We start from the raw sequence: 26797 nt of genomic DNA on the forward strand, positions 1-26797 counted from the left end.
TCACCAGCCCAGCCTGCCTGGCTGTTTGAGAGCTGCAGAAAATGCAGCCCACAACAAGGAAGGGGAGCCCAGAATTTACTTTGCTGTCATCATGACAGTGGATCCTTTTCCAGTGATGGATTCAGGACACTTGGGAGGAAACAGAATAAAAGAAAACACAGAGGGAAAGAAAACTCCAGAAAAGCATTTGAGTTACTAATTATATGCTTGGAAACAAATTTGGGATGACAATGCTGCAGGGGCAGGGTTGTCTCTGCTCAGCCCATGGTGACCTGCTGGAGCAGTGGTGTGGGTTTTTCCTTGCAAGGAGGAGGAGTATGGAAAGGACACTTTTCTTAGGGATGCTTTTCTTAAGTTTCCTAAGCAGAAGAGATGCTGCATAGGTGTAGCTTTCAGAAAATTCAGTTCAGGCATGAAAGAGGAGCTTGTGGAGGAAGCCTGAATTACTCCACTCCACTGAAGAAGAAAAAAAAACTTGATCATAGCTACAAAAATCCATACAGGAAAACCACATTGTGCCACCATGTTTCTGTGACAAAATGCAAATCCCATTCTGGCCATGCACATGCTCACTGCATTGTCTGAAAAGATGCATTTTGATCCAGTAACAACTGGATTTCGCCCACCTTTATTTTGATAAGTTATGCTGCATTCCTCATTCCGGCTAACTGGAAGTTTTGGTGGCCATGGGAGCTGTGGTGTGAGACCTGGATGTTTGCTGGGAAATCAGAGCTTGGAGCTGACAGACTCAGCCCATGCTCCACTTTGGAGTGATGCCAGTGTGTTGTGAGGTATGGATTGCTGTTGTTTCCATCTTTCTTCACGTGCTTTGCCACAATTTAAAGAACCTAATGATGGTATTTGATATAAAGCAGCACCTGTAAGAGGGATAATTTATTCTTAGCACAGATGATTGTCCATGTATGTGTTACTGCAACATGTTCTGACCTGCCCTCTTCACTTAAAGCCCTCTAAAGTTCCCTCTGCTTTCTTCCTGCCATGGACTGCATTCCACAGAATAACCCAAAGCCATCTTGAGGGGACTCGCTTAGTCCTCAGTTTCCTGTTGGCCATCCCTGGAGCTGCTTTATACCTTCTTGCCAGCATCCCTCATGCATGCTGCTGTGATGTGAGCTCCTCCTCCTGCAAAAAAAAAAAGCAAACCAAGCTCACCCAGTTGCCTTGGGTGATGTTCATTCTACTAATGCACATTGCTGTGATAAGAGGAAGGACTGTCACTTGAGATAGCTGGGAAAGGAAATGAGGAATTTATTCAGCAGAGTGCAAATTGTATTGCTTCTCTTGCAGGGAGCCAGCAGGTACCAGTGGTTGGTGTGAGGTGGAGAATTGCTTGGTGTTGGATCTGTGACTGTGATCCTCACCATGCACATGCTGTGCCTTCCTCATTCATTGCTTGCTTCTGTCTCCTTCTTTCCCCAAACGTGGAAGGATAGAGGCTGTTGTCTTTTATTCCCTGGCTGATGGAAGAGCAGCCTTTACACTTCTCTTCCTATGGCTTGTGTCCTTGCTGTTAAAACCTCATGTGAGGGCCTTTCTGCTGCCTTCCTGCTCAGCCCAGCAGCCACCAGGGCTCCTTTCCACCATCCCTGTCTGGGATGGCAATCATGTCCTCACACGCCAGACCTTGTGCTCTGGGTGGTGGGAGGCTGAGCCTGCATTTGGGTTCTGCCACCTCCATCTGGGGGAAAACAAATATTTCTGTGCAGCTGGGGCCCCTGGGGTGGGGAGGCAAAGTTCACACCTTGGCTTTCAGCAGAAATGCTCAGGCACTCCCATGTCACAGACATCTTTTATGAAAAATCCTTTCCTGAGGATTTTTCCTCTTGAGAAGCTGAGAGGCCTCAGGAACAAAATGTAAACAATGATTATCTGCTGCTGTGGAATGCAACAGGTGCATCTGTGATTGGTCTCATGAGATTGTTTCTAATTAATGGCCAATCACCGTCAGCTGGCTTGGACAAGGAGTCTGAGCCACAAGCCTTTGTTATAATTTTTTCTTTTTCTATTCTTAGCTAGCCTTCTGATGAAATATTTTCTTCTATTCTTTTAGTATAGTTTTAATGTAGTATATATCATAAAATAATAAATCAAGCCTTCTGAAACATGGAGTCAGATCCTCGTCTCTTCCCTCATCCTAAGGCCCCTGTGAACATAGTCACACTCCCACACAGCTTTGGCTGCTGGCTCAGTTCTCTGTGCCCTGGGTTTGGTTTGGTTTGGTTTGGTTTGGTTTGGTTTAGTTCTGTTTGGATGGGAGGGAAGGAGGGAGGAGGTTGGATGGAGTAATCCCTGTGGATCCTTCCTTTGGCTTTACTCTTCCACAGGATGCTTTTCCTTGCCTTTCTCAGCCCCCCCTGCCCGTGCAGCTGGTGGTGTGGGAGCTGTGGGCAGTGCTTGGCTGAGTGGAGGTGTCATTGAAGCCTTGCCACGTTCTGCAGTTCCACCTGGGACTCAAGCAAGGCTGCACCATCACTTTCTTACCCTCAGTCACCTTGTGCAGCTCTACACCTGCTCGGTCTGTCATGGGCTCACTCAACCTACCAAAGTCTGGTTTTTGTCTCCACTTTCCAGGATGAGAGGCCTTGGTCAGATGTGTTTGGACCAGGGACCATAAAGGAAGCAATTCCTTCCAGCAGGGTCTGGCCTGGTGTCCCTGGTTGTTCTGGCCCTCACCTGGATCTCATCTCTCTGCTGCCCTGGGCAGCTCTGGGCTGTGAGATGGGAAACACCCTCTTGATTTTCAGACTGAGGTCCAGAACCAAGACAGAACCTTAAGCCTTGAATATACTGAAGTGGGTTTTTGTAAGAGAAGGCCTTTTGAGCAAAGCACACCAGGTTTATTTGTGAGTTTGTATGGGGTGAAGGGAGTGGCTTGGTGTTTAGTTTTGATCAAAATATTTTTAGAAGTAGGTCAATTACACACAGCATTCCTCAGCTTTCATTTCCCTGTCAGTCATTAGAAATGTTGCATTTTTGTTGTCTTTCACCTCTAAATTGAAATAAAGGAAATAAATTTTATTAGAGTACCTCTATCTCTACCTCTTAAATGTTTAAAGTTGGTTCAGAACTGAGTATCAATAATTGCATTGTATTCATTTATTTTTAACTTGACTCTAAGCCTGAAAGCAACCAAGCAGAAAAAGTATTTAATAACCAGCAAACTTATAGGAGCAGAACACATAGCCCAGTGCTGTTAACATCCTTCAGCAAAAAAGATTAAGTACTGCTGTCGTCATTTAAGCTTTGGGGGGTGGGAGAAGGGAGAGAGGAGATGTCTGATCCACTTAATGCAAAGTATAAATTGATGTCATTTTAATTTTCTTCTTATAAGATTTACCACTTTACATGTAAATACCAGGCAGCACTGTGGCAATGCTGGATTTCTGATTCATATGGAGAATGTGTTCATCTGCTGGAACTTAACTGATCACACTGAGTTAAGGGGAGGATAATAAAAAGCTATGGAGTGAATAATGGAAGGATTTAAAAATGAGGCATGGGGGGCAGAAGATAGGATACAGAGTAATTTTGGAGGTAAAACTACAGTTGAGATTAACAATATATTTCTGGACATCTGGCTGATCTAAAGTCTGTCTGATGATTGTCTTGTAATTGTTAAACCTGCTGCCTTTATGTGTGGGATTAGGCCTTTTTAAATATGCATGCAAAAGGCAGAGTGGTTATTGATTCTGTGCAGCATAATTTGTGTGGATCTTAGTTTGGAGTCAAATGGAGTTTATTTCTACTTTAGTTCACACATACTCAGATCTTGTTTGGCTTTTTTCTCAAATGCAATGTCAAAACGAGCATCTGGGCGAAGCTTAGTGATAGGGAAAGAGTTTAAAATAAAAGTTACCATTTTTAGACGAATTGATTTATAAAGGAAAAATTAGCATCTTTTTAGTTACTAAAAGTGTATCTTTTGAACAATTGTATTAAATTTAGCATCTAAGGATCCTGCATCTGTATTTAATCCCTTTCACTGCCACAGATCTTTAATTAAAGACTCTTCTATCTTTATGCCAATTAGTTTGAGATCCTAACCTTTGTGCTGAACAGAAGGGGTTGCAGGAGCTCTGCTGACATCCTCAGAGCTGTTAGTAAAGAGAGAAAACTCCAGGAAAAACCCATCAATATCAGCCCCCATGGAAACAGCCGAGCATTTCATTAGCGGCTGTAAGCTGCAGCGACAATGAGCTGGAGGGAAGGCTTTATTAGGCCAGAGGTGGTAAATGGAAAATTGGCAGCAGAAAATCAAAGTTTGATCATGAACAGCCCCTCAATGCAAACAGCATCTTATTGTCCGTGGGTTTGCATTTCCACCATGCCCTGATCACAACTGTGCCAGGCCACATAATAAATAAATAACCCAACCTTCACGAGCAGGAAAAAACAAAATGATGGCTCAGAGCCAGCCAAAGCTGCTCTGCAGCCATCTGCTCAGCATCAGCCCAGCACCAGCCTGCATGCTGAGAGCAGGGAGTACAGATCATTCCCCAAGGCCTGATGGTCAAAATGTCACTGATTTTATGTTCTTTGCAGAGGATATTTAATGTGATATTAAATTCCTTACAGCAACCATCTCCACTGGTGTTTTACTTACATGTCTATATTAGAAATCCACTGTAAAAATGTTGTGTCTATATTAACAGGCTGAGGGTAGGGAGAATACTTTGATTTGCTGTTCTAAGATGGTTTAAATGGAAAAAATGAACACAATTCAAGGGATGTAAGAGAAGGGACAGATTAATGCTGGCACGAGAGCAGTCAGAAAAGATGATGTTCATGTAGAGTCACATTTCCATTTAGGTACCTAAAAGTGCTGATAGGTCCTGAAGTTTTCAGATGGTCAGGCTGCTGGACTTCTGTGTAGTGAAAGACAGCCTGTGGAAATTAGGTGTCTGTTTTCTACTGCATTGTCTCTTCTGAGTATCTTGGTGCTTTTGAAATGTCCTTATTTACATGTTAGGCTTTTTACATCTCTGCAATCTGGTTTAAGTGGGTATGGAAGCTGCAGCCTCTGTTTTTTATCCTCTGCCCTGTGATGCCCATTCTTGGGCTCAATCTTCATGCTTAGTAGTGTTGACAACTAAAATCAACATTGGGTTTTTGGACAAGAGATGGAAGAAAGAAATAGAGGACATGGCAGCTCACAACTCTGGTTTAGAGTTTAGATACCTAAAATCTGTTAAAATAAGTGACCTATATAGACTAATAAGTAGTCTACAAAGTGTTTTCATGGATGGAGAATTCTAAGCCTTTATTTCAGTGTTTCTGCTGTCAGTTCAGGCAATATTTTGTGGGTGTGGGTGTTCTTTGTCCTTGGGGGAGTGAAACACTTTTAGGTGTTAAGAAAGTAAAAGTGACACCTGAGAACTCTGTTCAAGTAATCCTGGGTGGATTTAGAGATTTAGAGGAATGGGGATTGAAAGTGTAGCAAAAATTGTCAGGTGTAGCAGGAATTGTCAAATTGGAACATAAAAGCTGTAAATGAGATCTACCTTTATTCTTTTTTTTCCCAGCCAGCTTTAATTTAAACTGGCTGTGTAACCAGTTTTATGTGTGATCCACAGAGTCACATAGGCCATGTGTACTTGCAGAAAGAAAAGAGTTAAGAGCATGACTGAAAACTGCCAATAAAGCTGCCCTTAGACCTTGCACTGTTGTGAGCATCCCTGGTGCTGCTGCTGCTGAAGGAACCCCCTGAGCAGCCCAGTATATTCTGATTTCTGCAGCAGTCATGGTGCCTTCCACACTCATGGTGTAATAATCTGAATTTGGACAAATCATACTCTGCTCCAGAGGAGATTTCATCAGGGCTCTGCTCTGTAGTACCCTTATTTCCACGTGCTGGAAGTACACAGTTTGCACAAGCATTTTCCATGCCTGCTTTGCCCTGGTAGCTAATGCTCACCTTTTGAGCAGCTGGTGCAGGCCTTTCATCTGGAATTCCTGAGCTCTGAGACCAGGCTATGCCAGAGGTCTGTATACTTATTAGGATATTAACTCATGGGACATTGCACAGTTATTCAAGTTCCTTCTGTTTTGGTGTGAAATGCCTTCATTTGCTCCATTGTCCTCTTTGTGCCAGTGCTGGCCATTTTCGTCCTCAATAAACTTTCCTTAGGATGCCCCTCATTTTTTGTGACGCTCATAAAAGCAAGGCAGCTCCAATGCTTGCAGAATTTCTCTAATAACTCCTGCTGGCACAGGTGATTGCAGCTCCCCCTGTGTTGGCAGCTCCTTTGTCATCAGGCTGTTTCAGTACAGCTTTTTTGTGTTTTCCTCGTGGTGCTCTGTCAGCAGGTTTCCTGCAGGGAGCTCAGATGGTTCCTGTGGTATTTCTGTTGTATAAAAAGTGAGTCTGCTTTTCAGAAAGGGTTATTTGGGTTAATTTGCAATAACCAAGCTTCAGTGAGCCTTGCTTTCTGCATGGTTTTATCCCACTTCCTACTTTCCTCTGTGCCTTCACTTAACAAAGCAAGTGAGACAAACTAGAAAAAATATTTTTATGGTAATTTTTTTTGTTTTGGTAAAAGTAGAACATCTGTTTAAACTAATAAAACCTTGGGGTTTTGCTTCATTTAGCTGCAGTAATGCAGGCAATGCTGCTAAAGATGTACACTGATCATCTGGATATGAAAGTTAATGCTGGTTTTAAGTTTTGAAAGGAATATTTTCATAATATTGTTGCATTTTGATGGGACATTGAAAATTTAAGAAATAAAAGTGAAGGTAATACCTTGCTGATGGCTTGCTTCCAGATGCCACTCATTCCAAGAAGTGGAGGCAATGGCTCATACCCAGTGATATGACCATGCAAGAATATTATTTTATTTTCAATAGGTGGGCCCTAGTTTCCCATTTATACTGACACTTTATGAGCTTGTACAATGTAAACTATATCTACATTTACTTAACTTTTTTTCTAATATTTCTAATATTTTTTTTTTACTTTTTTCTTGTGTTTGCATTCCTAAACAGTGCAGTTGCTGTAATGATGCATCAGGGGTGTATTTACTTGTGCTGACATTAAAATATCCATTTGAATGAGAAAATATTTTCCTCAACAGAAGTGTAAATGTGCTTTAGAAGCCCTTACAGTTCTGTATTGATCAGCAAATTTGACTAAAGTGAGTTCAGCTTACTTTGTCATGTTGGCATAAAGCATTTGCCTCTGTTTGAGCAATTCCACTGGGGAAGAGGGCAAAGTACACAGAAACAACATTTTTTCATTATAGTTGAAGCATTGCTTTGCTTTGAGGCATCTCCTGGGGTGCACTTACCTAAGCTTTGTTTTGTAAGGCAGCTTGATCTCACAGAGGCATCATTTATCCCATGTAGAGCATTCCTGGGATGTGTTCTCCTCTGCACACTCCTTTATGCATTTGTGCTTTGCATCCAGCCATAGCTTTTTGCCTCTGTGAATAACATCCATCTAAAGCTTTAAGTCCAGGTTGCTCTGCTGACCAAAGTGTTCAGCCCCACTCCCTGAGCCAGAGGGACCATCCAGAGCTCCCAAAAATCCCTCTCCTGTATCTGGCAACCCCACACTGCTCTTGGAAGGGATGCACCAAGTCCCTTTTCTGTGTTTAGGACATGGATGTGGTTGGTTGGATGTTTCTCCTATAATTTCTCTAGAAAGACACAAAGTGGGAACCTGGAAGGTGGATGGTAAGAGCTTGGTGGCCTGAGAGACAAAGGTTTTTGCCTGATCTCTTGAAATGGTGTAATGGCAGAAGGGGTTAGTTCTAACCCATTTGCATTTTGCACAGAACTTTGTAAGTCAGATTGTTTGTCTTTCTTGCTGTGTTACAGAGTGGTACTTTTTCTTTAATTGACAAGGCATTCATCTGGTGTTTCATTCATGGTGTTTGGGTGACTTACAGGTCAGTGAATTTCAGCCCTGCTGTGCTTGATTCACAGTGTATCTGGAATATCTTTTGAAAATATGCCCCTGTTGGCACAAAAAGAACAAGATTAATTTTTGTTAATTATAGATATTCACATTTCTTGATGTGGCATGTTTTGGGATGCTTTCTACTGATCTTGATTCTGGGTTTCTACAACTGCAGTGCAGCAAAATGCACTGCAAAATGCATCAAGACTTTGCAGTGTAGAAACTTGCAACTGAAATACCAAGTTGAGTGTGAGTGAGGTGGGAATGGAAATGCCCATGGGGGAAAGTGCCATAAGAAACAGCAGGATAAGGGTTAAAGGAACAGCATCTTTTGCTGCAGAGGATCCTTTGTGTGAGGTTCAATCAAGGAACCAAACAGCAAAAAAATAAAGAATGACACTAGACTCTCTCAGAGAAGTTCCTGTCACTTGTTGCGTTGTGTCTTCTCCAGACATTGATTTTGGAGCATTCCCTGTCAGTAACACTTAGGTAGGAATAGCTTGTTTTGGTTTTGGAGAAGCAGAACTTGCTGGGACTGTTTGGCAGGGCTGTCACAGCTGGAAGCAGCCTTTGTTTTCCCCCTATGAATCCTTGGAAAGTGAACAATTCCCAAGCTTTGACCTCCACAACATGCAGGCAAGAGAGCTCCCCAACAGCCTGCCATGATTGGAAACCATAGGGTCCCCTTTTAATATAACCCATATCAAAATGCAGGTCTTTATAATTCTGTATGTTAATTAAGTAGGCAGAAGTTTGGGAGAGCTCTGCTGTGTGTTAACACTGTGCTTGGCAGCATGAGGTGGAAAAGGTGTGTCTGGTCTTTTCCATACTGTTTGGTGCCAAGGTTTTTTAATTTTTTCTTTAATTACTCTTGTTATATATAGATGAGTGGAGCAGTTTGATTTTTGTTTCCTTCCTTGCTGGTACTGCTGCTCTGTCATTGCTCCCAGGCTCTGATATCCTAAGCTGAGAGAAGCTTAGGATGCAGGAACGTCTCTGAGAGACTCTAATATCACTCTTTATTTTCTTGCTGTTTGGTTCCTTGATTTGGTAAACCACCATGGTGCTGGTGTGTCCTCCTGGATGAACAGTGTGCATCAGCTACAGCCAGCTAGGATGGCAAATTTGGGAGCCTCATCCCTGCCTGGACTCACAGTACACTCCCGGTGACAGCTGCTGGCAGGGTGTAGTAAGAGCTGGTGAAGTAAAAGAGGAAAGCTTGGTAGAGTAATCAGGAATTTTTATGCCTTGTGCTCAGCCTTTTAAAGTTTTCTATATTCTGTTGTTAGTAGGTGGTTTCCCAAATTGGAACCTATAAAGAGCAGAGATGAGGCTTGAATAAGATCAAATGGCAACAGGGCAAACATGAATTTTACAACAACCAGTCAAATTAAATAAAACAGAATTATGTGTACAATGATGGTAACATTAGCTTGCCTTACTGCTCATGTGAATGCTAGTAAGATAAATATTTAATATCTGTAAATAAACTAGCATTATACCAGCATGAAATCCCCCTCCAAACTGTAATTCTTCTTGAGAAAGATGCAGTGGTTTTCTTTAATCTTTTCAACAGGGGCTCTGCAGTGAATCATTCCCTTTAATTGCTGTTCTGAAACACATAACAGTTTTTTAATGCCTACTTTTTATATTTGTCTTTTTTCTTTCCGTTAATTGCAGTACTTCCATTCAAGCTTGAAAATGAAATTGCTTCCTCAACATATTTCTCCTCTGCTTTATGTAAACATAGGGGGGTTTATTAGCCCAATTTCCAGGGAAGATGGAAGTGCACTAGCACCAAGCACACAGAGAGGCTTTAGCCAGCTGCTGTAGACAGGCACTTTAAAGGAAACTCAGAAGAGTTTCCAGGCAGAACAAACCTCATCTCCTTCTCTCACTCTGTGGAATTTATCTCGTGCCTGGGGGACTGAAGAGCAGCACCAAAATCCAGTGGGATGGCTGCTCCAAGAGGCTCAGAAAGGCTTTGCAAGTTGCCCTCTGGAACTGTGTGCACCACAGCCAAAATCAGATAAAGTCCTTCCCTTCCTTTCCTTTAAACAACCCACTTGCCTAATTTATTTGCATTGATTGCAGATTTGGTTAGCAAGTATGTTAACTGAATATCAAAACCTGATTACAGCTGATGAGATGAACAGGAATAAAGAAGCCTAGAAGTATTTAAAAATTAATCATCTTTCATAGCAATAAGATATGCAAAATCCCATACAGTTTGGTCCATCTGTCATTTAGGACATCATTGCAGCTCTTCCAGGAAAAGAAAACTTGAAGGATTAAGCAGCAAGTGAGCCCCAAGTACTAGATGTAGAAATCTAAAGACTTTTATTTAAAACCCATGAGTAATCCATCCCTTCTGCAAATCTCATACTGCATCTCAAACAGCAGGAGCAGTCCTGCTCAGATTTGGGGTGTTTTGGTGGTTTTGCCAAAGGAAATTGCACAGGCCAGGTGGAGGCTCAAGGCAGGGATGAAGATGGAAGCAGCAGCCTTTGCCTCCCAGGGCTCTTCCAAAGGGGACTGGCAGCAGCAGCTCAGCCACAAATGGCTCAGACATTTCAGACATTTGTCCCTGTGCTCCCACAGGAGCTGTGGCAGAGCTTCAGGATGGGATGAAGGAATCCTGCATGATGCCATCCCACAGCTGCTGGACCCATGCCAAAGAATGAGTTTCAATTGGTGGCAGATCTGTGGTTAAAAGGCTTCCCTGGAGGCATCACCGTGCTGGTGGGGAATAGGGTTGCAGGTCACTTTTGTCTTTGGTATTGTAATTATCTGGTATTTTTTACTGGCTTTGCTGTTGTGGTGGTGGTGGTGGCCTTTGGGGTTTTGTTGTCTTTTCTCTTGCTGAGGTTCTTTTGTGTTCCTTTGGTTTGATTCAATTTTTTGGCTTAGTTTGCTTTTGCTTGGGTTTTTATTGTTTGGTTTGGTTTTGTTTTTTTCTTGCAGTGTTGTTTTTGTTTTTTTTAGTAATCAAACATCTGGGTTGAAATATTTCAACTTTTGTTTCTGCTCTGGCTGATGTTTTTTGGTTTTATTTAAGCTGGAATTTAGCAGTTTGACTGGAGACCACTCAAAATGTAGAAAATTTCTTTTCTACATTCCTGCAGAAAATTTCTTTTCCCATGCAAGCACATATAGTCATACACACTCAAAAGTGTCAGTATTTGAATTAGGCAGCTCTGACATGTAGCAAAACCCATAATATATGAGGAATATGCCTTTATTTTCAGGCACATTCTCAAGTGAATCCCCACTAACAGGAACTCCAGTGTCTCAACCACTTAAGCACCAGTAAATGTGTATGTATAGGAATATAAAACACAATTCAGTTGTTTCTTTTAATTTTATTCAGAGAATTTTGATAAATGGTTACACATTCTAAACTATTTTGAAAGCATATTTATAAGCCATGGTGTGATTTTGATTCTGCCATCCTGTTGGGATTTGGGACAGATATTCCTTCCTCTCTCTAAAAAAGCATTGAAGTATTAAAACCAGCTTCTGGCTTTGGCTCTGGCTCATGAAACAGAAGCAGCACATGAAAACCAGAGCTGTGCACAAATGAACAACAGGGCAGTGTGAAAACTGTCATGTAGATGCAGAGCCAGAGTGCTGGATCTTGGCTGGGCAAAACTGGGCTGTTTTAGAGTAGAACAAACCTTACTTTTGCCAACCTTAGCCTTGTTTAGTCACCTTTTTCATTTCCTTGACTGTGTTGCTGCTTGCATTTGGGAGGACAGGCATAACTGAGGTGTGGGTGAGAGCAAATGCAGATGGTTTTGGAGAACATGGTTGGTTTTGAAGGACTGACCTGGGTATGATGAACTGAAAGCATTTTATTTCTCATGTGAGCTGTACAATAGCACAGTGGGGATCCATCTTGTGTGCACTGCCTCCAAAAGCAGAGCTCCAGAAAACACTGGAGCATGGTGAAGAACACAAAAGGAGAATATGGCTCATGTGACAGGAGAAAGGGAAACAACCAGAAGTCTTAATGATGGAACAAATGTGTTCTTTCTGGGAAAAAAAAATAAAGCAGCCCCTCAGTAGGAATCGCAGTCCTCAGCTCCTTCTGAGTATGATTAGGAGAATGTAAATAACCAGTGATTTTCCATAAAATGGGATCAGGACATGAGGGGCTTGGTTGCAATAATAAAATCCTTTTTCAACTTTAAACAAAACCTTATCATTACATGTGCCCTCAAGCTGATTTTTGGATGGACTGAACTGAAATTAATGCTGCAGCTGACAACCTTCTTGCCAGAGGCTCTGATGACCTCCATCCAGCCTGGCTCTGCAGGGATGGAGGCTGAGATCCTGCTTTCCCCCTTCCTCTTCCCAGCTCCAGCCTTTTAGGCATTCAGTGGGACCCCAGCTCTCCATTGGTGCAGCCCCCATCCCCTGGTGAAGGGATGAAAACTTAGACCCTTTGCAGGCTCTGGTTGTGTTGCTGTTTTCCCCCCCACTCCCTCTCCCAGAGGAGGAGGCTGCTCCCACCCTCACCACCCTGATTTGCACCCTCCATGAGTTCATGGCCAGCATGGGCTCAGTGTTCCCAGCTGGGCTGTCCTGGGGCACAAATAGAACAAGATTAATTTTTGTTAATTTTAGATACATTTCTTGATGTGGCATGTTTTGTGATGCTTTCTACTGATCTTGATTCTGGGTTTCTACAGCTGCAGTGCAGCAAAATGCACTGCAAAAAATGCATCAAGACTTTGCAGTGTAGAAACTTGCAACTGAAGTACCAAGTTGAGCGTAAGTGAAGTGGGATTGGAAATGCCCTTGGGGGAAAGTGCCATAAGAACAGCAGGATAAGGGTTAAAGGAACAGCATCTTTTGCTGCAGAGGATCCTTTGTTTGAGGTTCAATTGAGGAACCAAAGAGCAAGAAAATAAAGAATGATACTAGACTTTCTCAGAGAAGTTCCTTAACCAGCTCCTTGTCCTTGGAGTGTAATCCCCCCACTGCAAGTTTATATCCCCTCACCCCTCCTCATCCCCACACAACTCAGCTCCTGCTCAAGGGACTCCCCAGCACCTCCTCATCCCTCACTCCTGCCATGGACCTGCTGCAGCATCACCTCAGCTTCCTGAAACAGCCTCCTCTGGGAATTCCTCACCTTTGGAAAGGCACCCCTGCCTTGGGTGTGCTGTATGTGTGTGCCATGAGTGGTTCCTTGTGATGTTTGTGAGGTCCCCAGGACAATGTGAGAAATGAGAACTTGACTCGATGCTCTCAGAAAGCTGATTTATGTTATGTTATGTTATGTTATGTTATGTTATATTATATATCATAGTTAATATTAATTATGAATGCTATACTAAAGAAAGAGAAAGGATACATCAGAAGGCTTCTCAAGAATGATAATGAAAGCTCAGAGAGTCTGGCACAGCTGATGGTGATTGGTCATTAAGTTAAAACAATTCACATGGAACCAATCAAACATTCACCTGTTGGTGAACAATTTCCAAGCCACATTCCAAAGCAGCAAACACAGGAGCAGCAATCAGATAATTATTGTTTCCATTCCTCTCTGAGGCTTCTCAGCTTCCCAGGAGAAAATCCTGGGCAAAGAGGATTTTTTCAGAAAGTATCATGGTGGCAGATCCTCATCAGCACCATGGTCAGCTGGCATTCACAAATCCTTTTCCTCCACTATTATTTGCAAATTCAATCGGAATTGGTCCCAGCACCATGACCTTGCATTTGTTACTACTGAATTTATCATCTCACACCTCAGTGCCATATTCTTCTTTTTCTGAAGGTTATTAGGACTGTCGTGGCTTGAATAAAAAATTATTCTGAAGGAGTTTCATGCCACTGCTGTTGGTATGCAGTGCCTAATGAGCTTGTACATCTCTTTTTAATTCTTTTCAAGTTTTCTTACGGCTAAATCCAATCTTGGTAAGGCTGTTACATGTGCAGGGAGGAATTTATGTGCTGATTGATCCACTGAAATTACCAAAACTCCTTGGCTGGGGTCTCTCTTAAAATCTGTCCTGGTCAGTCCTGAGGAACGAGGGAGTCTTTCCCCTGGAGCCTGACTCAGCGTGGGCTTTGTGCACAGTGTGAGTCCCATGGGCATGGACAGCACTAGAGACTATTTTTCAGTGTGTTTCATTTTATTCCTTTGCTTTGTTCACATAGGCATTATAGAAGTTTCTATTTTGCCTTGATTTATTAGGAGGCAAGCAAACAACAAGAGCATTTAAGAAAAAAGGTATTTAATTAGGGGTAGTCTTGTTTCAAAGCATTTTATTGTCTTGCATTTTTTATAATTTCAAGTCTTATATCTCAGTAAAATAGGTGAGCTGCTTTAAAATTTGAGGCCAAGCCATGTCATGCTGTGTAAATAATGTTTCTGTCACCTCTGTATTGCTACTGAGGGGATTTTAAAGTGAGAGTATGAAGGACAGCTGCTGCATTTAAGCTTCCAAAAACTTTCTGCCCCACAGGTTAATATTCTCTGGCTGTATCACTCTGCTGATGATCAGTTAGTTCCTTCTGTTCTGTGCACTGCCAGACCTCTAAAACATCCCCAGTTCCTCTGGCTCGGAGTGTGCCTGAGCCTTGCAGAGTGGGATGCTGCTTTTGAAGTCTCCACTCTAAGTTCTTTTCCCCGAGATGTTCAGTCATGCGTATTTAAAGCTACATTTCAAGAAATTAGGTCTGAAAATTCCCAGCAGAAATGTATTTTTGGGTTTTATTTTTATCCAGAGATGACCACATTTTTGTCTGCAAGTTGGCTTAAAAGATACATCAATTAACAGAGCCACTGGTGATTAAACTGCAAAGCAGAATATCTTCTCTCATTTAATGAAGTGCCTTACATAAAAATAAGTATAATTCTCATCATAAAGAAATTCATTTTACTGAGATTTCCAACTTCTTTCCTGAAAGTGTAAGGGTGTAATAATCTTCAGCATGAAAATATGGCTGTTTGTTATAATTATTCATCACAGGCATGATATTAGTATAGAGATCAGGTCCCAAATGTCCTTATTCTTCCTGAATCTTCCTACAAGTGGCATGTAATCAATTGTTTCCTTAGAGAAAAATTCTCTAAAAATATGTATTTGCACTGTATTAGCAAGAAATCCTTAGTTTTGAGCAATGCTGCAAGGTTGTTTTCAAGTTCTTGCCTCCCCACTGCAGTCCTTGTTAGTGTTCCTAGGACTTCTTGGGCTATGTCCAATTTTTTATCCTGCAGCAAACAAAATTACTGTGATGTTTTCTTCCCTGCTGTTCATTAAATGATCGTTGGCCTCTTCTGGTTGCAAGGAGAAGGTTGCACTCACCTCTATGTGATTTTTAATCTGTTTTCCATGCAGAGTAAGTGATTCAGTCCTGGTTGTCATTTCTGCCCCAGCCTGCAAGGAAAGCACCTTTAGAACTTGGGGTGTGGTTGGTGAATGGATGGGTGAGGGTGCTGGGAAACACCTGGGTTGTTTATAAAATATCCACTTCCTTTCAGAGGTCATTTGACTCTGTAGTTGATAGAGGCACTATTAAAGTTAGGGATTAGTACACACTCTGCTGTCTGCAGAGTTGGTGGTGAGAAGCCAGATCAGCTCCATGATAATTAGGTTTTCACTTTGTCATCTGTGTGACAGCCAGTATTTCAATTTCTTTTCATTTTTTTTACCAGCACTACAGTTTGACCTCTGAGGACCTCAATCTCATGTCAGCTCACCTGGGACAACTACTCATGTTCTTGTAATAGTGTCCCAGCTAGGACAAACACTGAAAATTAAAAATATCATTGAAAAGGAAATAGGATAATAATCAGCTCACAGAAAGGAGCTGTGCCAGAACAGGGTGTTAAGCTTGATATCAGTGTGTCTAATCAAAATATCCTCCACTGTGTTTCAGGGCAGATTCAGTGGTTGTCCCCTGATTTGAGTATGATGGATACTAAGCTCTGACCCAGTGGTGACATGAGAGCAGAGGCAGCATCCCCCTTGCTGTGGCTGGCCTGTGCTGGTATCCCTGGGGATGCTTTCCACATGTAGATTTAATGCACAGGAATCTCAGTTTTGCACAGAAACAACAAGGGCTCTGCTGGATAATCAGTGTTGGGACAGCAGCTAGCTCTGGATGGATGCTGAGCAGCAGGGATCATAACTCAAACAGATTCCTGAGGTGAAGGGATGGAGCAAGATTCCTTGTGGTGGACCTTCCACACGTGTAACAGGGAGAGAAAACCCTGAGCCCAAAGTGTGGCAGCCTGCCCAGGTGAGACAGTGTTATAGTTTGGGCCTGGCAAAGCCAGAGCCCCATGGGTACACCTTCTCCCTGGTGTCTGCTGTGAGATGTGACCAGGAATAAGCAAAGCAGGCTCCAAACTTAACATAAAGAAAATTTTATTAACTAAACTACACACAAACAATTACTAAACTACACACAAAAGAAAGAAAAAAAACAAGGAAAATGAAAACCTCACAAAAACACTCTCCTCCTCCTCCCCCCTAAATTCCCAATACAATACATCCCTCCAAAATCACCAATTCTAAGTCCAACACCACCCTTCAGATTAGACTTTCAGCTCCTCAAGAGGAGAGGGAGTCCTTCCGTGTGTCGTGGTGGCCTCTTCCGTCCTTGTTCCGGTGCTCTCACCACCGAACAGGGATCAGGGCTGCTTCCAGGGTTGTCTTTTTAAGGATGCTTTGTCCAGTTCCAGAAAACCACAGTATCTCACACTCTCACCTTTGGGACATCTATCCCCCCCCTATTTTATATACCCCCTGGGGCCGAGGGGTACCCACACTGAATCTTCTCTGGCACTGGGACATTTCTCCCCCTGGACTCAGTCTCTGTATCTCACGGAAACATAGCTCTGTCCATGGCTACACAAAAGAGTCCAGCATAAAATGCCACTCCATCTTCTCCCTTCTTTCAACATCTCTCACTCTCTCTCTCTCTGGTCCAGGCCTTCATCACTCACTCATTTCCTTAGTCCTCCTCCACTGTTATCACACGTCTAGGAAGGGTTAATGTTCTGTAGGGTTTTCATTGTCCAAAGGGGGTTAAAAACTCCTCCAGGCGGCTGGACTCCTGGCTGCACCCGCCCCATCTCCTCAGCTGGGCTGCCTGCTGCCAGCACATGTTTACTGAATTTCAAGGTAACAGCACACCAACACAGGCTGCACTCTCTCTCTCTCTCTCTGTCTCTCTGTCTCCAAAAGGAGGGGGGGGGGGGGGGGGGGGGGGGGGGAAGGATGGCTGCCCGATGTCTTTTGTTGCTCTCCACCCTTCCATCCTCCAAGGCCTCCTTACTCCCATCTCTGTCCAGGCCCAGGCCTACCGCATGGCTGCCCCTCCCCCGCCCAGCGGCAGCGGCTGGACGGGGGAGAGCTCCAACCTCGGTCCCTCGAAGTCCCAAGAGAGCCTCCCAGGCCCGAAACTCTGCTTTTAACCCCTGGGTGTTCTCGGAGGTGTGTCCTAAAACCCACTGGCTAGCCCAGGTGCCAATATCAAAATCCAAGCACCCATTGGTTTGACCACAACATCCCAGAATTCCCACTTCTTTCTGGTCAAACCACCACAGACAGGCAAGGCATCTCAGAGAGGAATATGGATTAATCTTAGGGCATTTTTCCTTTAAATCCTTTTGGCTGTGTCTTTTTAGAAAGGAATTATTTACATGGAAAACTGTAAGGAACAAAGAAGAAGAGGGACAGATCTGAGTTACAAGAGAAGAGTGACAAAGTAATTATGTTTGGTACTGGGGAAATTGTTAAGAAATGGTGAAGTCAGGAGCTAGAAGACACTGAACACTTACATATGGGAGTGGCCACTGCAGGTGTTTTTTCCTAACACAGTGACCTTTACAGGCTGTCTCTCAGTTTACAAAGGGGCCAGAAATGATGATTTATTGACTTGCAACTTGTTGCCTTCTTCCAAAGGTGCAGCTGGTGGCATCTTCATTTCCTGTTCGCTCCAGCTGAGATCAGTCCTGTGCAAAGGTGACCCAAGCTGGGTTTGCAGGTGTAGCCAAGATCAGCACATGTGAAGACAGAGAATTCAGGTGTGTTGCTGGCTCACAGGCATTCCCATGTTCTGCTGTATCTTGGCCTAATGCTTTGCCCCTGCCTGTGAAAAGCTGAAATTGAGGCTCAAAGGAAGATTTATATCACTTTTAGTCACCTGCCTGCCTGAAGAGGGCCCAGGGACTGAGGAAGGAGAAGACTCAAAGCCAGCCACTCCCAGTGCTTGACAAGCTGGAAAGCAAGAACATTTTGAATGTGATCCATTGCCTATTTTGGGAAAGTTATAAAATTTTCAGAGGTAGGCCAGTTATTTTTAAGTCTCTCTGGACATGCTTTTAAAGCAGGATTTGTTCTGGATGCTGTCAAGGTCAGACGTTTTCTTCATGAAAAAGTTTCCCTCCTTTGGGGAAATGTCTGGAAGAGCTAATTAGCTGTGTGCCTTGGTCCTCTCTCATTTCCTCACAGCCTGCTAAACCTATTGCTAGACCTTTCAGCTTCAACCAAGATGGATTGAGATAGTTCTTGTCTGCCTTCCCCTGGCTTCATCCATTTTATGCACATTGCCCATTTTCTCTAGCCTATTTGAGGAGAAGGTTGCAGGACAGCTGTGCAGAGACAGCATGCCTCCACCAAAATGCAGGGAGGCTGGGGTTTGGAAAAGGAAGTTTTTGGAACTGAGGAACTGAAAATGCCATGGTTATTTTCCTTGTATCTGATTATTTGCCTCTGCTTTGAATTTCTTTTTAAGTTGCCCACATTTTTCATTCATTTAGCGAGGTTGAAAATATTAAATTAAATAGAAGAGTTATACCTACAGTGAGATAGATCCTCATTAATGAAGTTGCCCTCCTGTATCTCAGTTCTGTAGATAAAGAGCTGGTCCAGAGAAATGCTGAGCTCTTCCTGCTGCTTTTGGGAGTAGAAGGGATTGCTATGTGCTCTGCAGCAATCAGCATTGGCATCCAAGTTTTATTTTGACAGACCTTAGGAATCAAAATTGCTCACATCAGTAATGAACAGGAGGACATTAATTATGTGGACCAATAAACCAGCCATTCCTGCTGCACATTTATCTTCAGCTCTGTAATTGACAAACTTTAAATATTTCATATGGCAGTTCTGAGTATAAATAAGGGTTTGAATTAGGGTCTTGTATTGTATTGCAGGGGATGCCCTGACAAAGGCAGGAATGATGCATCTGACTCCATGTTCTCAGAAGGCTAATTTATTACTTTATGATACTATACTATATTAAAGAATACTATACTATACTATACTATACTATACTAAAGAATACAAACAGGATAGTTATTGAATGCTAAAAAGATAATAATGAAAACTCGTGACTCTTTCCAGAGTCTCAACACAGCTTGGCCCTGATTGGCCAATGAGTGAAAACAACTCACACCAGAATCCAATGAAACAATCACCTGTGGCTAAACAATCTCCAAACACATTCCACATGTGAGCACAACACAGGAGAAGCAAATGAGATAAGAATTGTTTTCCTTTTTCTCTGAGGCTTCTCGGCTTCTCAGGAGAAAAATCCTGGGCGAAGGGATTTTTTCAGAGAATGTGAATGCCACAGTCTTGAATCTTTGGGGATGTGAGGTGTAGAACCTTTCATGCCTCCTGTATCAGCAGCAGCAACCTTCAGATCATACCACCAGCTCTGTGGGTTTTGGGTTCTGGCAGACAACAGACTTTTTTAGGAGTGGTGTGCATCCAGTTGAAATGAGTTCATAGTGTTTTCTTGCCTAATTCTGACAGAACTAAAGACAGTGCACTTTCAGAAGTTATTTTCTGAATACTCCTCTCTGCAGATTTTGCTGCTGTTATCTAGAAGAGGGGGATTGATAGTTTAATCTTTGTTTTAGCACTATTAAAAGAAGGAATTATCAAACATTTTTATGTTGCCTTTTCTTGAGTAACCTCATGTGTTTAGTATTAGTTCTCATTTTAGAAATGCCCAGCATTACCAGGGCATGACTCTCCCTGTGTCCTGTAAAGGCACACACCCTTGTGTCAGTGCTGTTGGCCACATCTTTGTCTGTGTGTCTCCAAAAAGCAGCTGGTTCATTGGACAAGTGGAGTTAGAGCTGACAGTCAGTTCTGCTGTATTTCTGCCTGCGTGTTGCTTGGTAACTTTTCCACCACATCCAGACCTAGGAGTGGTACAGCAGGTAACACTGGAAACATCTGTATTGATACTGAAGGAAGGTAAAGGGATTAGAAATCCTGTCTGACTGAAATCAGTGACTGGTGGGATATGCCTGTGATATTATGCTTGAGGAGAGGCAAGCGGCAGAGTTGGGGGGGGAGGTTGGTTCACAGATTTTGGGGTTTTTTTAAGCCAGAACAATCCAATTCATCTAGATTAAAACATTCTGTGGGATCATCATGATTTCAGTGGTGTTTTTTGTTAGAAAATGTCCAGGTGGCCCACCTGCTTCATTTCCTGCCATCTCATCAGTCAAGGGCTTCTGAGGTGTGTTTGCTGAGCCTGGGCTCAGAGGCACTGAAATGTGAGACCTGCCAGGGCTAAACAATGTGATTTCTACTTGTGTGCAGCCTTTACAGTCCTTGCCCTACTTGGATATCTTCTGTGTTTTGAGGTTTTTTTTCCTTTTAACCTTTAAAATTTTGACCTAAATTAAGGTCAGGACTAATAATGTTTTATGGAATGCTGCATCTCTGGTTTCCTGGCTGAGGAAACATGAGTGCAAGGGGCTTCCACTGCAGTGAACTTTTGTAAGGAAGATATCATCTAATTTTGATGAAATCCAGGATGAAATAACTTTCTAATAATGTTTCAAACTAGAGAAGGAACACAGAAAAGAAACAGGAGGTGCAGGGGAAATCCATCAAAACAGTGTGGGGGGTAGGACAGGGTGCAAGCATGAAAAAGAGACTACCAAAACCAGCACAAACCACTTGCAAGCCCATTTGTGGCCACAAAACCTGCCTGAGTTTCTGGGGCTTGTTGTGATCATGGGAACTGGTCCCAAGCATGGATAAATCAGGCCAGCCCTGGCTGCTGGCAGGAATCTCTAGTGATGTTCTCTGCTTGGATGTGGATATGGGCTTTGCCTGTGTTGTCCAGGGTGGGCTATTTCTGCTTAAAACAAGGCTTGCATAAAGTCCAAGGAAAACTCTGGAGTTTTTTCCTGAATCAAAAGCATTTGGTAAGTTTGTGACAGGCCTTGAAACTTGGGATTTTGGGTCGCTGTTCTCTTTTTCTTTCCCTTAAAAACACCAAAGACAGGATCCCACGTGTCTTTACATTTAGATAGGAGTGTGTGGCAGTTGCTTTTTAGAAGGAAACTTCTTCCTTTTTGGTTTTTTTGGCAGCTTTTTTCCTTTGCAAATGCTTGTTGTTCTGTACCACTCCAGATGTCTCATTTGGGGCATGGTGGGCTGTGCAGCTGCCAGGTAATTTTTTCTGTGGCTGCTGAGGATCTGGACTGGGGTCATGACACTTCCCTCACAGGCTGTAGCTGTCTCCAGGACAAATAGCATCTCCAGGACAAATCTTAAAATTCTTTCTGGGCCATATGAAGACCAGGTTTTGCTGTAGGAATTCACTGGTGGAATGTTACTGCTGCTCTCATGCTCCATGTGTGCTGGCTCTTCCATGTGTTTGTAGATAAACAAAGGTGCTTGGTTTAGGTGTTTGGATGCTCAGAGGATCTCTAAAGGTCAAAGGGCTGGTAATCATTCTCCTCTGACTGCCAGGATATCCAAAATACTTTCTACATCTCCGGTATGATCATTGTCTGAATTGAAACTTTCCTGGAAAGGGAGTAGGGAAGACTGTGGGAGGGATTGTGCATTGGAGAAGGTGCTCTGAGTTTCCTTTTAGAAATTTCAGGTGTAAAGGGACACACAGCACACTGCTTTTGCAACAATTCTGTCACAGCTCACAGAATTAGGCTGGTGGAGAGATTTTGGGTCAAAGGAAGGAGGTGAAGGGAAGATGTGTGTACTGATGGTGAGTGTCTGGAGCCGTGTCTATTCCTGCTGCCTTGTTCTCAGGCCAGCACTGTCCTGGTCTTCTATCTGCCCGTGTCTCTCCTGCTTTTAAAGAAAAATCTAAAACCTAAACCAGAAACCAGTACATTTATTGTTCCCTAACTATGTGATGGCACAGAGAGATAGTGATAAAAAGTGTGTCTTGGAAATGAGGAAATGAGGCTTGCCTTGGGGTGGAGGTAGGCATTAGTCACACCACTGCTTGTGCTCTGCTGAATAAAGGTCATGGAAAGGTTTGTAGGGAGTCTTATGTTTTTTTTTTGTCTTCATGAGCAAAATTCCAGCCAGCATTGCTGCAACCTGAGGTGCATCTTCAGCATCTTTGTGCAAACATCCCATCCCCTGTGCACCGTGCCAAGCTTCCCAGAGGCTTAGACCTCCCAACAAACTCAGGGATTTCCTTAAATCCCTGTAAATCAGAGCTCTATTAAGAAGCAGAAGGGGAATAAACCACCAAGAGGCTTTCCTCCTTTTTTCCAAAGTCTTTGTGTGCCATAAATTGAATAGGCTCCCCCTGAGACCTGGGGAAACCAAACTCTTAAAATGCATAGTAAAGGGTTAGTAATTGTTTCAAACAGCCAACTAAAAATTATTTTTATTAGGAGGCTTGAGCTCTCTTTCATATGTGAAGCTGCCTGTTCATTTTGGCAGTGAAGGCTGCTTTTATGCCTCCCTGGGGATGGTGGTAAAACTTTCAGCAGCTTAGGCACAGAAACCAGCCCTTTGTGGAAGTGCAGGCAAGAAACCAGAAGTTGTTCTGCAGATTTCCGAGTCCCCTGCAGCTTGCTTTCAGATTTTGCTGATTAATCCACTTTTGTTCAGGACAAGGAGAGGTGAGGTGCAGGGATGGGACAGGCTTGGCAAGGGCATTGCTGTCTGTGGGTTGGTGGGCTCCTCAGTGGTTTTTTTTTTGATATTCAGCTGTTGGGTGCCATAACAAGGATTCAGCACTTTTCACACAGTTGCACTGAAAGATGGACAAGAGTTGGATTTATTCTCATTGTCAGTGGGAGCAGGAGAGCAGAAGTCTCTGCTAATCCTGTCCCAAGGTGGCAGCAGAAATGCCAGCACCTGCTGAGGCTGATCAAGGGGAGCAGGGGACAGACAGGGGGACACGAGGAGCTGGCCATGTGTCCCTTGGGCTGTTCTGCAGGTGCACACTGCATCCTCCCCTGGCAGTGATCACCCTTAGGTGTTTGTCCTTGAGTGCCAGCCTCAGTGCAACGATGCTGGAGTTTAATTCATCTGTCTGTCCCTCTGGAGTTCTTGAGGCTCCCACCTGCCAGCAGCACAGCACCAGCACATCCCTGCAGGGCCACTGAGTACTTTGGAAGGCTTTGCATGCCCTCCCCTGTGGCTCCTGGTTGGAGAATTTTAGGTTTTAGTTGCTGGCTGAGAATTTTAGGTTTTCTGTGCTGACAAGCACTGACCCCCAAGGGAACGCTGCATTTGACCTGAATTTGTGGAGAAAGCTTCCAGAATTGAATGGTAAAACTGAGATTGTAAGTGTGTAAATAGAGGTGTATAATATCACATGGTAGAAAACTTTAAATATAAAGTTTTAGGATATATAAACAATACATAAAATAAAAACATAAAGCATACATAAAACAAAATAAATTTAAAACAAAAGGTGGTCCTTCTTATTCACCTTCTTCTTCATAATGTTTAAGTAGCATTGTATAATTAAATTAAAAAATCCACATTAGGAACCAAAAAGTAGTTAGTAATTAAGGTGAAAGTAAAAATAATTTAAATATAATTTCTTAGACAGTTTATGCTTAAAAAGCCCTTATAAAGAAATACAACTCCATTTTTAGTATATTAAAGTGTATAAAACTCACAATAAGACTATAAATAAAAAGTAATAAGCATCTAAATCCAAACAAAAAATACCATCTCAAACATTTAACCCCAACCTTAAAAAAAAGTAAAAATAAAAAGAAATAAACAAAAATCCACAGCTCCTGACAGGTTTGTCCCCTTCTTCCAGTGGGCAGCAACTGACAGAACCAGAGGACAAGTCTCAAGCTATGTCAGGGAAGGTATAGGATGGATGTTAGGAAAAAAATTTTCACCAAAATAATAATAAAGTACTGGAATGCTCTTCCCAGGGAGGTGGTAGAATCACCATCTCTGTGTGTGTTTAAATAAAGACTGGCCGTGGCACTTGGTGCTATAGTCTAGTTGAGGTGTTGGGGCACAGGCTGGACTCGATGATCTCAGAGGTCTCTTCCCAGCTCATTACTCTGTGATTCTTTGCAGATCACTGGCGTTATCCTGCTGGCAGTGGGCGTCTGGGGCAAGCTGACCCTTGGCACCTACATCTCCCTGATTGCTGAGAACTCCACCAATGCCCCCTACGTGCTCATCGGGACGGGCACCACCATCATCGTCTTCGGCCTCTTCGGCTGCTTCGCCACCTGCCGGGGCAGCCCATGGATGCTGAAGCTGGTGAGCAAACCCCAGGGCCTGAGGAGGGTTTGGGGTCAGCTGGGATTCCCCCACTGTCACTGCCATGGTGATAATTAGCACTGACTCCATGATTCACAGAAGCCTGATCAATCTCTTTACTATTATTATCATATTAAGAAACCCATTGCTTTTATAGACAGTTACGATACAGCTGCACCTAACTGGTGCTTTAATTAAAACACCATCACCATTGGCTAATTAAGAACCTACCCTTTGGTAAAAAAATCTCCATAACAACACTCCACATGTTCACAACAACAGGTTAAGATGAGAATTGTTTCTCATTCTTTTCTCTGATCTTCTCACAGCCTTTCCCAGGATGATGCCTGGGGAAGTTGTGCCTGTCACTCTCTGTGACCAGAGAGTGCTGCCACACCCCCACGCCCTGACAGATCTTTCTAGGCACATAAGCTAGAATTTATTCATCATTATTTTCAACATTTGTGCCTTTTGGGCAAAGGGGGGAAAAAACTCTTCACCAAACCCAGTTTTAGATTGACTGTGACTGAATTTTGCTACACATGGCTCATAGGCCCAAATGTTTGGAGCAGGGTGGTGCTGCTGAATTGCTCTGTGAGTTGTTCTACAATCATTCTGGATTTCTGTGAGCCACACAGATAAATATATTTACAATCTGAAAGATGCCCAAAGCATCATAAATCTGAAATTCTTTCGAATGGTATTTTAAGGGGTCAGTTTAATACCCTGATGTGAAATTATGGAAAGAATAGTTAGTACCTCATGAAAGCACACCAGCCCTTCTTTTTCTCTTAACATTCACTAGGATAGAACAATTCAACCCAAAAAGCAGAGCATTTATAGTATGTTTGGCCTCACCTCAAAAGCAGCAGGGGCTCGAGGTGCACTGAGCAGAGGGGAAGCTGTCCCTCAGTCCACTTTAACCTCTCTCCATATGAGTTTCTCTGTTCTGAGTTTTCCAGCCTACTTTAAAATTCAAAATAACTACAGGTTAAACAAGCTTACATGATAAACTGTGTTTCTAGGCATATTCAGGAGCAAATTCCTGCATGAGAAATGATTTGAAGCGTGGAAATAGCACTTGTGAAGCACTGAACTAGCAAGAAAGGGCTTGTACACTGCAGTACACTGCATCTCCTGCTACAGTATTTTGGGACTGGTTTTCTAAGGAGATGGGATAATTTTTCTCCAGTTTTAACTGCATTTTAAAAAAGAAAGGACATTTTAAAGGAGTTAATTTCCTCAAATGATGGCAGGGAGGGGAAGGGGAGAGGGAGCAGCTGCAATTCCATCAGCTGGCAAGAACCTCTCTGCTGTCTCTTGCTGGTAATGGGTTCTCAGGGCATGTGCACAGGCTTGCTGGAGTCACTGCAGCCCAGATGGGAAAGGGATAAAGGTGAATAATGATATAAATCCATAGGAAAAATCAGGCTCTGCTAGCTGCTCCATAACTTTCCTAAAGCTATGCCACTAACACTAGCATGTGCTGTCCCAATCATGTGGGTTTATTTTCATTGTATGTATAAGAAATATTTCTAAACTTCTTTTCTCTCCTGAACAGACAGTGTTTTGACAGCTGCATTAATTGGACACATGTGTTTTCTAGTTCTGCTTTCACTGTTGTGCTCCTTTCCCCAATAACCTTTCATGAAACTATGTTTCCCTTTCTCTACTAAATCCTGCTAGGACTGAATTTAACATATTTCCTTTCTTAATTAACTGTTGCTTAACAGGTGGAGGAAAAAGGTAATTTTTCCTCCAGAAGATTAAGCCCCAACTTCAAATTTTACTATCTCACTTTGCAATTTTTCTTTACCTTCTTTATTTCTGCTTAAATATATTTTTAGTACTTGGTGAGTGCCTACACTGAAAGCACTGTTTTCAAGGTTTATTTAGCTCCTGATCCAAATGCTGCACCTAAAGCCAAATATGGACCTTGGCTCAGCAAAGTATTTGGAGCATATGTCTGGTGTTATGTGAGAATATTTCCAGTGAAGGCAATGTTTCAGTTCATTCATTGGAGAAACTTCAGGAACCAGGCAGCAGATCCTAGTTTGGCAGTGAGATAGATAAACACAAACCAAAACACCTGGGGAAGCCTGTTGAGCTTAGCAGAGCCCCATGCAAACAGGAAAGGTGTGTTTGTATTCCTTATTGCAAGAGCAAAACCTGAGAGACTTGGATTCACCTCTGGCACGTGAGTGTGTTTTAATTTATATAAGAATGCTGGGAAATGTGCAAACAGAAATGTCAGAAAAGGCAGTCATTAAGCAATATATATCAGTTGTGAGTTGTATAAACTCATGTGTTACATTCAGGTCATAACCTGTGTATCTCCTCCAAAAGACCTTTGGTTTCTTAACACCTTTGAAGGGTGCCT

At 42.8% G+C, this 26797-nt stretch overlaps 1 protein-coding gene across 1 annotated transcript in view; it reads left to right on the forward strand.

Annotated features, from left to right (window-relative positions):
* The window catches only part of TSPAN7 (tetraspanin 7), a 92109-nt gene that overhangs the window by 49164 nt on the left and 16148 nt on the right, over window positions 1-26797 (forward strand). The window contains exon 2 of the mRNA XM_058824998.1: window positions 24229-24417. Within this exon, the coding sequence (XP_058680981.1) occupies window positions 24229-24417 (189 nt within the window). The remainder of the gene's footprint in view (window positions 1-24228; window positions 24418-26797) is intronic.

The sequence above is a fragment of the Ammospiza caudacuta genome, chromosome 2 (genome assembly GCF_027887145.1).
Source record: "Ammospiza caudacuta isolate bAmmCau1 chromosome 2, bAmmCau1.pri, whole genome shotgun sequence".
NCBI classification, from domain to species: domain Eukaryota; kingdom Metazoa; phylum Chordata; class Aves; order Passeriformes; family Passerellidae; genus Ammospiza; species Ammospiza caudacuta.